We start from the raw sequence: 14,882 nt of genomic DNA, 5'->3' as shown, positions 1-14,882 counted from the left end.
ATTGGAACAACACAAAAAAGCAGAAGAAAAGCCCAAAATTTACATAATTTTACACAAAACTCAAAAAAGGACCGGACAAAATTATTGGCACCCTTGACTTAAAGGGGTGACATATGTGACTTTTAAGTCAGTGGTCTGAAAGGTCTGCCTTGTATGGAGAAGAGACTTAGACTAAAACCATGACACTTTTTAAACACATTGAACAAGGAGAAACCAGACAGACTCACACAGGTTCGTTTTAAACACAATTTATTTTTCTGCTTAAATAATTATTACTTGGATCATCCAGTGTAGGCTATGTTGGTTCGTCATACATGTTGGTACCAGATTTATCATCAACGATGGATGCTTTGGGTGGTTTTGTATGAAAAAAGATAAACAGAGAGAAATAAAGATAGAGACAGGAGGAGAAAATGAAGAGCTTGTGATCAATACTGTGATTTAGTGATTAAGTTTGTAAAAAGGAGTAGATCTGGGGCTAAAAAAGAGACTCTCTGTTCTCACGTTATTATTACAGGCTTTCAATGAAATAAAAGTAATCAAACAATCAAAATAAAAACAGTCCCCTTTTTAAAACCACAGCAAAACTAAAAGCTTTGACGTACACTTCCAGTATGAATGAAGACAGTTTTATCTGATGCCACACGCTCACGCACACGCTCACACAAACACACGAGGGGGCTGCTAGCAGTTTTAGTCCGACGGCGTACGAGTGAAGTTCCCTGTGGAGTGTATGATTTCATTTCTGTAAAAATCAAATAGAAACAGTCACAGAAGACAGATGTTTTGGTTATTATGAGTGCTCACACAGACAGAAGTACCATGAAAGCCTTCTCTTATTGTTTACAGTGCTTTGAATCAGGAGCCAAATAAAGGAAGGCGTTAAAAATAAAGTGACGTCACATGCAGCAAAATATCTTTTCTCTGAAGACGCAGAACAGAGCGGAAGTTGGCTTTAAAGAAATGTCCTTTTGTTTTAAAATCAAGCAGTTTTTCATCTCTCCATTCGCTTTTTTGTTCCTTTTTTATTTTCCTGTGGAAGCGCATCAGGTCACGCACTCAAGGCTGCGCAGACAGTGTCGACCTCTCGATACAAACGCACCGACTCTGCAAAGCTTCAACGCAAATCAGTGCATAAACAATCTGTGAAGCTACTGATTCTTTTTTTTAGATTTTATACAGTGTCATTTATATACAACAAAATCACCCATTAATTATTATATTTCATTTTTTTAAAAAACAACCACATGGTGCACCCCATCGCTGTGGATCCAGGAGGAAAAATTAGACCACATAAGGCGAGTGTCTGAGAGACTGAAGCACATGTATTCCTGTTTTTTTTTTCTTTTCTGATTTCCTGTTTTGTGCCATCTTTGGTCAGAGGCGCCTTTCCTTCCGTCAAAGTTAAGAAAGTTCCAGATCACGTCCATGCGTGTCCTTCCACGTTGTTTCCAACGGTGAGTGAGTTTGAGTGACATGCTCATGCGAAATCAAAGAAAATGAACTCTTTAGTTTTTGCGTTGTCTTGCTGAAAATCATGCGTTGCAAAGTGAAAGCTTCAGACACGATTTGGCTGAGATGACGTGGCTTCCAGTCCGTTTTTCCTCCCAGGATGTGAGTGTGGTGTCACAGGTGGACGTCAGTGGACCTGGAGAGGAAAGATTTAAAAAAGAAAATGTTAATACCTGAGGTACAGTTAATAGATTAGCTAAGTAGATATCACTGGAACAAAACTGTGATGACAAAAGTGGTTAAAAAAACAAAAAAAAGGCAAACACATACAGAAATATACAAGGATGTTTGGGTCGCTTTAATATCCACAAAGTGAGGTATAGGAAAGTTTTAAAAAACAAAATAATGAAGGTTAAGATATACATGCATATGTGATTGTGTATGCCTAAATAGCTAGTTCATTCAGAAAGCAGCAACAGCTTAGAGCAGAGTAGGCATCAGTGACAACAGAATGACATTGATCAAGTCAGAAGCAGAATTAAAGAGAAGCTGGGGTGGAGGAGAGTCCCAAGAGCAGCTTCTAGAGAGAGCAACAGGGCGCGGCCAGAAAAGAGCGGTTTTAAAAAGACAGCATGAAAACCTGAATTAATGCTATATGCTCAATTTAATGGATGACAAGGCAAATGGACAATATTTCCAGGTTTATAGGGAGGCCAATCAGATTTCAGGGGGGCCTGTTTGGCCTTAACTACCACTGGCTCCACCTCTGAAATACTACTGGTACTGCCATTTGTTGCCATGACCCATCAGGGAGTTTTCGGTTGCCAGTATTTAAACCTTGGATAGTGTCAATTTAGCCGCACAAAAAACACATCAATAAATTCTTGTTGTCAAAATGTTTGTTTACAGAATTAGCATGGTAGAACTGCCTTGTGCTGAAAGTATGAAGTACGAAACAGTCAAGCACATGCTTCATGTTCAAATGTGGGCTGTTTTTCATTTTATTTCGAGAATTCGCTGCGAGCCAATCAAAATTGGACCGTGGGACACATTTGGCCACCGGGCCACGGTTTGGGCACCCTTAGATTAAACTAACACATTATATTTTTCAAATTGCACTAATTGTGTGCTATTATGTCATTTTAGATGCACTATAGTAAAGCTAACATACAGGACTACAGCTACTACTCACTGTAGTGTCTACTTACTCTCACAGTGATGGGAAATAAGGGCACAGCTGTGCTTTTGATGTCTTATTTATTTCACATCAAAAACTGGAGATAAGTCAAGTCAAGTCAACAGAAGTCTCCGCTCTTTGAAAATCAAAATTTCGCTTTTACTGTTAACTTTTACAATTTTCATCTGCAGCAAATTCTTTTTTTCTGTGGTTGAGCTAGTGTCATTACTTTAATTTACCAGGAGTTCTTCACTGGACATCATTCAGGCATTTTGTACATGCATTCCTTGATCTTGTCATATTGAGCAATTAACTTTTTTTTTTTTTCTTCAGCTTCTCTACTGCTGGCAAGTTATTTTTATCAGTGGCTAAGCAAATGTCACGACTTCTGATTAACCGGAAGTCCCTCAGTTTCTGTCAAAATAAAAGCAGTTTTTTCATCCAAACAGGAAGTAAATGACCCTTAGCTTAAGACAGTACAAGTAACAAAATATAAGCATAACAACGCAGTTTTTTAAATAAAATCTTTGAGCTTATTTGTTAACAATAATTAAGCTGCTTAAAAAGAGAATGCTGACTTCAGTGAGACATTTTGTATATTCACTCCTACACATTTCTTAATTTATGTATAGTTGAAAAAATGCTGTATTTTACAGAATCAGCACTTTGATGCATAGTTAAACCATGTATTGGAGCTGGGAGGTAGCTTCAGTTAACTCTATTTCTGTCCTCTTTAGTTTTGTTATCCATGGCAAGATCTTTTTTTTTCTGTTGTTAAGCTAACATCCCTATATAGTGATGTTTGCTTGCTGCATCAGTCTGGGTGCTAGAATCAATTTCAGGAGCATAATTCTAAGCTTTTTCCCTATTTTGGCTTCATTCACTGACATAACTTGACTTCTACACTTGATGGAAGTCATTTGTGTCTTACCTGGTTTAGTTGAGAGCTCTAATGTTATGACTGACTCTTCTTTCCTTGTTTCTTGGTGGCACTGTCTCCAGGCTTTGCAGGGCGAGAGTGAAGTTCACCAAGAGAGAACCAACAGAAAAGGAGGGGTGGAGACACAAAAATAAAAGTTCATCAACTGCTAATGAAAGATATAAAGTGTTTGTGTTAGTGGAGATAAACTACTGAACATCAGCGGATCTCAGGCAGCGTGCTGGAAGAAGGAAAAGTTTAAAGGAGAGAAAAAGGGCGTTAAAATCACTACATAGTCGAAATCACACATGCTGTCATCAAGACATGTTAGAATGGAGAAAAACAATATTCTATATTAGTTGAAACATTTTGTGTTAGTTAATCTCAAGACCAACCAGTGAGCTAGGAGTAGTACAACTTTAAATCACGGCACAGGAAAAACCATACGGATGCAAACGGTGTAAACAGGCAGGGCGGCCTCGTGAACGACTCTGCTACTCTACTTCTACTTTCATAACACATCTCAGATTAATGAGGAAATTTAACAATTCAACATTAGCCTAACGAAACACTGATCTAACGGTTTAAAATCTGAGCCGAGACTCACTCTGAGTGATTTGATTTATTATCTACACACTACTACAGCTTCATGCAGGTGTGAGTGGATCAGGAAAGCTCAGTAAACTACACCAGGCGGTTGTTTCTTTTTAACCTCAGATTTCCCCCTCTGGGCCTCCTCTCCAGACCGCTCAGCCTTGTTGCCCTGTCGGGAGCGTTTCCCTCTCTTCTTGCCCTTCCCCCCCGAGGCTCCTCCTGCTGCGCCTCCTGCAGGAGGAGCAGCGCCCGCTCCTACAACAACACCAACACCAGCTGCTTCTTCTGCGAGAGTGTCGCTCTCACTTTCCCTTCTTTCCTCGGAGTTGTAAACACGACGCACCACCTTTCTGATCACCTGTAGGGGGCAGACGTTTGCCATGAGGAGGATGGGGAATGTTCATGGATGAAAATAATGAAGAAAAGGAAAGGAGGATAGTGGGAATAGGAGTTGGTGTGTAAAATGCTTTCCAGTGTGCATGCATGTAAACTAGGGCTGGGCTAATGGACTAGAAATCATAAATAAATAGTTCTTAGCTAAATGTAAATAGATGATATATATCTTGATATTTTTTCTGTAAGGAAATCAGTAAAACTAGTCACAATACTATAATCTTAAACTTTAATATGACTCAACTAAAGGTATTAACCATGCTGTGATGCTGTGATCGATAATCATAATACCGTTAGTGGTTATCCTACCCAAATCTCATTTGAACATGTGTAAAGAGCTCAGCCCTAGTGTTAGCTACAGGGAATGATGCTACAGAAAACACAAGGGTGAAGAAGGTTACTTTTCTGGTGACCAGATTCCCGTCTTCATCTGTGAACTGCTCCTCTGTCACAGACTCTCCAGGAATGTTTTTGGCCTCCTCGCCCTGAGATGGAGTTCACAAGATGAGTGAAAGGTGAAAGAGAAGTTACAGGGTGGGGAAAGGTTCAAGAGATTAAATGTTCAGAGAGAAAATCATCTGCTTGTTAAGGAGAAAAGAACATTTCCATCAGATGTGCTTCCATCTGTTAAATCAGGCAGACAGATTTGTGACTGCACCACTCGAAAAAAACCCATAAATTCTTGTTAAAAGAAAATACGTTTTGTGTTCTTTTTTTTCAATTTCACGATTCAAATTATAGGATGCACAAAACAAGTCCCAAAACTGAAATCATTGACAGGGTTTGTGTGTGATGCATGCCTGGCTCTTTGCATATCTGCATCTGGATTAAACATTCTCTGTTTTAAAAAGAAACACAATTGGCATCATCATATAAAATCTGTGATTTATGCTTTTAAAAAATGTTATCATAGAAACATATTGATATTTATGCATTGGGTAAAATCATGTTAATCACTGCAAATCATGAAAAGCTTCAAAATTTCAGCTGAAAACTGCAGAACCCTTTAAACAAAATCATGCAGAAGAGCAAATCTTGCTTCATATCATTCATTAAAAAAAGCATACAAATGTAGAGACACTCAAAACTGGGCACAATTTCATTAGTTTTCCACAAAAATGAACATTATATTTTGGGTTATTGGAAACTAAATTGCCTAAGTTTAATATCTTGTATGGAAACAAACACACAACACAAACACCAAGCAGCACGTCCGATCATGTATTGGCTCACATCAACAAGCAGTAAGTGGCACTTCCTTCAAAACACATTAATGCCTTCTTAATGTCTTCTAAAAGTATATCTGGAATAATCCTACATGTTAAAGGAAACACACTCTTCTTCTTTTGCTTTATAAAAACACAAACAAGCCATCCAGTGTGTATCTTTCTAACTCCTTCAGCACACACTTGCAGAGCTGATGCAAACTTCACTCTGCCTCGATCCATCCACACACCGAGCCTCACACACCTTGAGTATGACCCGTCGGCGGAACACCCTGGTGGTGACTGTGGCCTCCTCGTCAGAGTCGGACTCAGCAGCTCTAACAACCCCCTGACAACAGCAGCCCAGCAGCAGTTAATGATCCTAATGCATCACTGTGTTTGTGTCTTTAATTTCTGACTTTATCAGGGCATTGATACTGCTGAAGATAGGGTAAAACTGGAGCAATGCTTAAATTAAAATGAATATGTTCACACGAAAGTGTCCCTATTGTGGGACAGAGGCCTAACAAAGCAATATCTGGCACATCTCTTTCCCCTCTTTTCACCTATTGATCTATCAAAATACAGCCTAAGTTTAAGCATACAAGAACGGCCCATTTCAACTTATAAAATTTTATCAGTAACAAATATTCTTTAGGGGATGCAACTTTTTAAAAGTTTTATTTCTGTATTTCTTGAAGTTGGATTGTATAAGGTACGTGGCTTTAGTAGTGCCATTACCCTCCAGTGATTTCAGTGAGCCCTTCAAACAGGACGTGCTTGGAGAAGCTAGGCTACACAGCGTAGCAGAAGGGTATAGCTGCTCTGTGTAAATTAGCTAGTTTAAGGAAAAAAATGCTGGCCCAGTTGTACACAGTACTGGAAAGTTTTTAAGCATTTTCTTTTTCACCCAGGAAGCCTCTATGTTTGGCACTATTATGAGAAGGGCCTGGATGCAGACTGTTTATCTCAGACAGCGTCTCTTTCAGAGTGGAAATACACACTAAAACTTTCAAAATAAAATCAGATTAAGCTTCCATTTGGGGTTAGGGTAAAGGCTAGGATACCAAAAGTTGAAAACCTGCCCTGAAAAATGGTTAATAAATCTGAGTAATCTGCTTTCAGGAAAAGCTTATCCTTCATGAAACATTCTAAAACAGCAAGCATAGCTCATGTAGCTACGTCAGCTGTGCAATCTATGCTAATGAAGCTACGTAGCTAAGGCCAAGCTAAGCCAAAAAGATGTATGTAAGCTACATAGGTATATAGGTACATTCTATACGTAGTTACGTTAGATTTAGCTACATTTGCTAAAGCTAACTAAGCTTCATTGGCTTATGTAGTAACATAGGACCTCTGATCTTTCTCTAATTTTTGTATACAGTGTTGCTTATTACCTCCGCCAAGGAGGTTATGTTATCAGCAGGGTTCGTTTGCTCACAGACACCTGCAGCCGGCATCACTCCCCATCCAGAGTGCCCTGACTTACTGAATAATGGTGTTTTACAGACCTTCTTTAGCTCTCTGGAGATAAATTAGCGAAACTGACCCCAACCAAAAGTGCTGAATGGAAATTTGTCATCCAGGTTGGTTTATGGCTGTAGCTCTATGGTCAGCATGATGTGTTTCCTTTATGGAAACAGTGTGTCATCTGTTGAACTGATAACTGAGCTGAAATAACTAGTTTGAGCTTAAAATACTTCCAAGTTTTTTATACAGCCTACAATTGAGCCAGCATTGATTTTTTTGGCCTATTTTTACCTGAAACTCACTAAATTACGTGGAGCAGCTACACCCATCGGTGGCACTCCAAGCTCTAAGCACCAAAGGTGGACTGACGTATGGAGGCCAGGGATTTCCCTGGTGGGCCAGTGGGCCAGACAAGGAGAAAAAATGTCAGTCTTGCTGTAACTGTGGGACAGGCTGTTTCTCATTGGGCTGCACGTGGGAGGGGGACAGACAGATCGACCAACTGTGTGCAAACCATGGGAAACCACACAACTGTTCCTCTCTTTGCTTCTTCACGGCACTCTTTCTTCTGTGCACATTTCGAGTACTCAAAGCACTCTCCCTGGCATTGGGGTTGTCCATCTCAAAGTCCTGGGCTGAATTTCTTTCCCAGTCCATTCAGCGCTCATGGAAATCCTGGAGGCTAATACCACTACTACTGTCAGGCACATTATTAAATATAAAATGGTGAAATATTCCAGAGGGTTTCTTTTTGTTCCAAAGTAAAGGAAAACATAAAAAATGCAAATGCAAAAGATTCTCACCTGGACTTTGTGCTGGGACCTTTCTCCTCCCTCCTCCTGCCCTCTGCTCGGTCCCGCTGTGCTGCTGTCCTCTTGGTATCCTTTCCTTTTTGCTTCCTTTTCTTTTCCTTCCCTCGATGCTTCGCTGTGACCTCCGTTCTGTTTCTCGGCCTGAGCTGGGGGCTGCTCCAATGAATCAGCCAGGCTGTCAGGGCTGCAGAATATATTGAGGTTGCTATAAAAACGCTGGCCTCACAGAAAACTTTGATGTGTAAATCTAGGTTCTGGAACAAGCCTTGAAAATTCAATCAGACCCTACCTGCCCTCCTCAGCGACAGCGCTTGCTGACTCGCTGAATGCTCCGGACGTTTCATTTCTCCACCCTGGAACTGAACACATGTCTTTCTCTGCTTGCCGTACTTGTTCGAGGATTGCATTAACCCTCTCCTCCGTCATCTCCTCATCCTCCAAGCCTCCCTCCAGCTTTATATCCTCCAGCAGACTCTGCAGCCTCTCCTGGGTCATCTCTTCTTCTTCCTCTTCCTGCCTCCCATTTTCATGTCCAGTAGCTGCTTCTTCTTTTTGGTTCTCTACCTCTTGCCTCAAAATATCTTTCTCTAAAGCCTCATCATGCCTGTCTGCTCCCTTTCCTGATTGTTCTACCACCCTTCTGTCATTTTCTGGTGTGTCGTAAGAAGCTAGCTCTATCTTTTCTTCCTTAAGTATCCGTTTCACTTCAGTGGTCATGGCTGTGTCTTCTGCTCCAGCAATAGGGGGCACTGTGGCACTGGAGCCAGGGGCTGGGGCAACCGTGACGGGCTCGCTGCTGGAGGTACTGGTGGTCTGAGTGAGGGAGAGGTCGCTAGGTCTAGTTAGCGTGTTCTTGCTAGGGTAGTCTACGCTAACATCGCCCTCACTAAAGAAGTCGTCGGAGCGCAGCGGGGTGGGGGGCTCGTAGTTCAGGTCTGAGGGGGTTTTCAGCTCCAGATCTATATTTTGGTATCCTGGGGTTGGATGGCAGGAGTAAAGGATTAGAGGGTGAGGGGTTCAAAGAGGAAAGGGGGAGAAAGGAGAAGTGGGAGGAAAGGAGGGAGGGATGGGGAGGTAGAATGATGGTGATGATATGAGAAACACTTCTAACATTTGAGGGTAGCAAATGTTCAAAAGTCACACAAGTGTAACCTGAATGCACTTTAAAGCTGCTTTAAGACACTTTGGCCACTTGGGGGCAGCAGAGCAAGCTGTGACCACAACTTCTACAGTATATTACCTACTGAAGTTTGCTTTGCAACTCGTAATGGTTTCAATTTTGCAAGGGCTGCCAAAACATCTACTTGTAGCCACTGGAGAATAATCTAATTTTTTCAATTACTCTTGATACACAAGTTTAAAAGTCCATATTGACAGTGTGTCCTAACAATGTCTTGATTTTGGAATCAAATGGATGCTAAGAGATGCATTTTAAGATGTTGACTTTTAGAGTTATTAATCAAAAGAGTGCTGCACTGCTACACCAGTGTGCTCTCAAACCATGATTTGGAGGTAGATGACTTCTTCAAAAATCCTTATTGTATGAAATACAGAGTCTAACACTGTTAAAGTTTAAGAAATATGCAGGAGTGCATGTACAAAATGACAGAGAAGTCCAGTGTTTCCTGGTTAACACAAAACGATTTAAACTTTTCAGGATTCCATGTTAAATTGCTTTCTTTGTGCAAATAATCCAGTTAAAGTTAACAATTAAGATAAGGGATTTTCTCGAGAAACTGTTGTTCTTTTACTTTGTAATTAGTCCAGATAAGTTAATGGTATTTCACTTTTTGTTTGGAGAGAATCACAACTTTAATTTCTTCTTTAAAAAAACCCTGGTACATCAAAAGCAATGGCATTACCTTAACCACAAGAACAACAACTTGCTATGGATAGAAAAGCTATAAGGAATGGAAAAAATGAAAGTGAAATGATATCACAAGATAGCCTGAAACCATGTCTAGCAGGTAGGAGACAGCTTTAAAGTGCTTTTTATGAAAAATACAAAGTTTACCACAGTTATATATTAGGGAATATGGAGGAGTGCATGTACAAAATAACTCACAGAAGTCAAATGTTAATGTGAGAGCATTTTCACTTTTCTGGAGTTTGTGTTATTTTTTTTTCTTTGAGTAAAAGCCTTTGCACACTGAGTCCGTTTTACATTAAAAAAGGAAATTCAAGCTTGGATCCGAAGAAAAATGTATCTGAAAATTATGGACCCAGTTTGTGAAGACCTTAACTAATCCAGTTAACTCTTAAAGATGCACGAGCTATTTTGCCATTTTATAACGCTTTTCTTTTGACAATATAAACCACTCAGAATACGTTTACCATGCTCATGTTTGGTATCTTTTTTTTCTGCACCACCTTAACTATATGAAAAGAAAACTACATTTTTAAAGATTAATTTAGTCTATTAGATATAGGACCTCCAAAATTGTTAAAAAACGTTATCTAAAATAACATAGTCTTTTTTTATGCTGAAATTTAAAAAAGAAAATACCAGTGCCAGACCTTTACAGTATTGTCCACTGTCCCCTATGTGCATCATTAATTTTTATATAGAATTTAAATGATCATATTTCCTGTTTTACTCGGTCTGACATCAAACAAATATGTAAAAAAAACACTTAAAGATCACGTTTCCCACACTACGTAATTGCAATGCAAAATGTGGCTTTGTTTTCATGCTATCATGGGAGAAAAATAGCAGATGATGAAATCACGCTGCGTGACTGTCGACCCCTAAGCGTTAAGGTTGACGGATATTTTCTCAAAAAAGTTTACATTTTTCTTAATAAAATGCACTTTCTAAAGCTAAAAGTGCATCAGTTCATGTTTGGATTACAAAACTAGTACACTGAAAGTAATCACGTTAACTTTATTATGGAAAAAAGCACTTGCTATGGATAGAAAAGGTAGTAAAAATAGCTAAATTGAGCAGTAAAACAGGGAAATCTTTGTGTTGCAAGATACAGATCATTTTTGACATGTCAGCTGAGCTGTCTGCAAGTTCTTTAATGGAAAAGACACTGCAGTGCAGTGTTATTTAGAACTTAAATCACACCACAGTTAATTAATGCTACTGCATATCAAAAATAATACTGCTCAGCATTTGTAAATTAGGCCTATAAAAATGTGGCATTTTTCCAGCTTGTTCTGTTGCCTTTATGAGACCAAATAAACACTGCACTGTAGGGATATTCCTTCTTAATAAAGCACATTTCTCAAACATAGGGAGACTCCTGTGTGACTTTTGAAACAGCACCACAAAATAGACTCATGAGCATAATACAAAGAGATGGAAACAGAATATAAAGACAGAATTTAAGACGTAAGACAGACAGTTCACATAAAACAGACTCATTTTTCATTTTGAATATCGACTTGCTCTTAATGTCACCTGCAAAGTTGAATCTGCAAATCAGGCAAGCCTTTCATAAACGCACTTCATTTTTGACCTCAGACTTAAGGTTACGACTGAAATGCAAGTGATAAAATCAATAACGGGGCCACTTTAAGCCTGTTTCAGCTCATTTTCCTCATAATTATGCTGACTGAAAAGCACCAACACAGTTTAAAGCTGAACTCAGACATGTTAGTTTTGTTAATTTTCACAAAAATTAGAGGGGAGCAGAGCAACAGCAGTTGTTTAAATGTAGACTTCAGGGACCGAACGATCCCGCTTAAAGTAAGATGGGACACCAGGAGGGAGGGGAGAGGGTGGAGGGGAGGAAGAAATGGGTGAGGAGGAAGGAGTTTGATGTGCTAGAGGAGGAAAGGAGGGACAGGGAAGTGGGGAAGAATTAGCTGGGAGAGGAGAGGAAGCAGGGGAAGGAGTTGGAGGAAGTAGAGTAGGAGTAGGAGAGGAGGCACATGCTAATGATGAAGAGGGAGAAGTATGGGATGTCAGAGGAGGAGGGGGAGGAGGGAAACGTGGTTTTACAAGTGTACGAAAGGCAGCTCTAGGAGGAGGATGAAGAACAAGAGGAGAATTAGAGGGTAAGAAAGAGGAGGAGGGGCGACAAAGGGAAGAAAGAGAGCGGTGGTGAGGAATATCTGCAGAAGAAAAGAACGAAGAGCAGGTAAAAGGGCTTCGGGGGGAGGAGGGGAGAGGAGGAGAGTAAGTCAGAGAAGTGAGGTGAGGCAGAATGGGAGCGACAGGTAGGACGTAAACTGGAGGTGTTGAAGGAGCACTCGAGAAGTCAAAGACAGAAGAGGAAGAGCAAGCGACAGGAAGGGAAGGGAGAGAGGAGGCGGTGACATGGCTGGGGTTAAAGGAAGCAGAGGAGGAGGAGGTAGTGGAGGGGGGAGCAGGACGATGGAGGGGGGCAGACTTTTTTTTAGGAAACAGAGGGAGCGTGTGAGACCTAAGAAGCTCTAGAGCTACAACACAACTCACAAGAGACACAAGACAAAAACAGAAGAACCGTTAGACCAGACGTGACGAAGAGACAAACAGGAGAGACAGATGGATGCACACAGTAATGAAAATGTGGTCGATGAAGGCGTAATGTTTCAGAAGCTGCAGAAGCAAAGATGTTGCACATCAGAGTCATGGGATTGCTTATCTCAGTCAATAAGCAAGAATAGACCTCTTCGTCACCAGCAGAAAAAAGAACAACCATTCAAGTAAAGGCCGAGGAAAGGGTCATGATAGGTAGTAGCTCTGACTTAAAAAGGGACAAATTTTGGGACCTCTTCAGTGAATTGAGATGAATTTGATTTTAGTAGTGAATCTAAGAGGAAGTAAGATGGGAAGATGGAATGCTTAACAGGCAGGACTTGATAAATACTGCAGCCTTTACACTAAAATTTCCATAGAAGCTAACACTTTCAGGAAATATTTATCTAGATACTTCATAACCACTGTGTCCTGGTTCCATATGGCCATGTTTCACAACTGGTGGGTTTGGGACTAGATTGGGTAGCTAATGCTGCCTTTCAGCATTAGCTACCCTTTCCTTTCAGGAAAGCATGATATATACCAATATGCTCCCAATCCCATCACCACATTTCCTGCTTGTTTGTACTGGAAACCATTGCAAATGAAACTGGGATTTTTACATTGGAATTGGACCTGATAAATATTGAGCAGCAGTTGATTATATCACAGGTACTGCAAAGAAGGAAAAACACTCTGAAGGAGTTGGGAAGTATGATCACTAATAGCCCTTTAGGACTGGCAGTGTTCGGGAAACCTAATCTTGAACCGCCTGGCACATTCAAACAGAAAAAAAAAAACAAAAAAAAACAAAAAAAAAACAAACTGTTGCAGAACCTGAAAAGTTGGTTCTCAGCTGGAACCAAAAAAAAGTTGGTGATGAACCTTGACATCAATAATCAGCTTGTCATGTCCAAAGTTGCAAGGATGGATGGAAAATGGAAAAAAAAAAGTGGTCAAAATGTTTGGTTGCAATCCAGGCATCAACAGAATTCCAGGTGAAGCTGGAGAGTACAAGGATGAGTAAGTCATTCTGAACTTGCGGAAGAGATGGCGAAAGGCTGGGTTCACCCAAACGCCAGATCAAATTACAAATAAACTCAAGAAACAGCCTGAATAATGTGGAGTAACATCATCCCTCTTTGGTTAAACTGGTGTGAACTTGGGCTGGTTTGCCAGAAAGCACGAAGATTCAGAGACTCCAGAATGGAGCCAGAACCAGAACCAGAACCAGAACCATGTCTGCCTGTCTGTATGAGAGTCATGTATGCAGAAATGTTTGCCTGACTCTTTTGGATACTGGCGAGTAGATCTGACCAGTTGTATTGCCATTTATCTCGGATGAGAGTACACTCAGCATGCCTGTAGACAGTACTAAAAGACTGACAGTCACCAGTCAAACCCAGCAGACCTATCACTTGTGGTCTACATCATTCGACATATTGTGACATATTTGTGGACGACACCTTCCAAGTGCCCCTTCACCAGTGAACCTGCAAATACCTATTGTTCCTACTACCACAAAACAAGAACACACTGCGAAAACAGATCACTATCTGTGGGCTATCTCTGGTCAGTCCAAGGCAACAGTGATCCACTGCTTCCCTCAACAGTCTTACTGCAAGAGAAACAGGAGCCGGTTCACCATGAGCAAAGCTAACAAAGCTGTTCTATCTTCAGGTGAAAAAATATTTTCACCTAAAGCTCCTGGATCTATGTAGCTGGAACCACAGTGAAAAAGTGACCTATTGTCCATAAATCCCTTAAGTTTTCAGCATTTCCAATGCCAGTGTACTGTTTTATGTTAGGCTCTCCCATGTGGCTTCAGTCCTGAGTGTTGACCTGCCCCACGCCAGCTGACTAATGATGTCAGCTTGCAATGGCACTGTGAGAAAAGCTACAGTGGCAGTAATGGACAGCCTTAAGTAAAGCAAGATCTAACATGATTTTATTCATTATGCACATACTTTCCAGGCCCCTATACAGATCTGGGGTCCAGTTGCTCAAATAGTCAATCTAATGGCTTCCATGGCTGGATGGGGTTCAACCTGTGTAGGGTTCAGGTCTACATGGACCTAAGGTGTATGCTACAGCATAGAGTCAACACAAAAGAACCAAACCATCTGCTTTCAAGTGATATGGACTCAGGACACAGACCGAGACTTTAAACAAGGACTCACACCTGTAATTTTTGTGCTGAACAGTTTGAGAAAATATTTGGAAATTTGATTACATCTACTTTCTTTAGAAAAGTTAACTCTAAATATGTTTGATTAAAATACAATCAAGTAGCTCTTAAAACTCACCAGGTACTGTAACTTTCTAAACACAGGATTCATATTCTTCTTATAATCTACACATTCCCTGTAATGCTGTTATGATCTTCTTCTCATTGAATGCTACTCTAATGGTC

The 14,882-nt window shown here is 40.4% G+C and overlaps 1 protein-coding gene across 26 annotated transcripts in view; it reads right to left on the bottom strand.

The window, feature by feature from the left end:
- Nucleotides 1–232: 232 nt before the first annotated feature.
- Nucleotides 233–14,882, bottom strand: part of LOC121528118 (ankyrin-3-like) — a 252,631-nt gene continuing 237,981 nt past the window's right edge. For 22 of the 26 annotated variants that reach the window (XM_041815302.1, XM_041815297.1, XM_041815295.1 and 19 more), the window contains 7 exons: nucleotides 8,312–8,996; nucleotides 8,014–8,206; nucleotides 6,006–6,089; nucleotides 4,937–5,020; nucleotides 4,261–4,500; nucleotides 3,561–3,632; nucleotides 233–1,648 (listed from right to left, as the gene is read on the bottom strand). In XM_041815302.1, the coding sequence (XP_041671236.1) occupies nucleotides 3,585–3,632; nucleotides 4,261–4,500; nucleotides 4,937–5,020; nucleotides 6,006–6,089; nucleotides 8,014–8,206; nucleotides 8,312–8,996 (1,334 nt within the window). In that variant the 3' untranslated portion in view covers nucleotides 233–1,648; nucleotides 3,561–3,584. The remainder of the gene's footprint in view (nucleotides 1,649–3,560; nucleotides 3,633–4,260; nucleotides 4,501–4,936; nucleotides 5,021–6,005; nucleotides 6,090–8,013; nucleotides 8,207–8,311; nucleotides 8,997–14,882) is intronic. The other 4 variants (XM_041815308.1, XM_041815305.1, XM_041815309.1 and 1 more) reach the window with 4 other exon arrangements.

Source organism: Cheilinus undulatus, linkage group 20 (genome assembly GCF_018320785.1).
Source record: "Cheilinus undulatus linkage group 20, ASM1832078v1, whole genome shotgun sequence".
NCBI classification, from domain to species: Eukaryota; Metazoa; Chordata; class Actinopteri; order Labriformes; family Labridae; genus Cheilinus; species Cheilinus undulatus.
The sequence above is the reverse complement of the archived record's forward strand: the minus strand, read 5'-3'. Positions and strand labels throughout refer to the sequence as shown.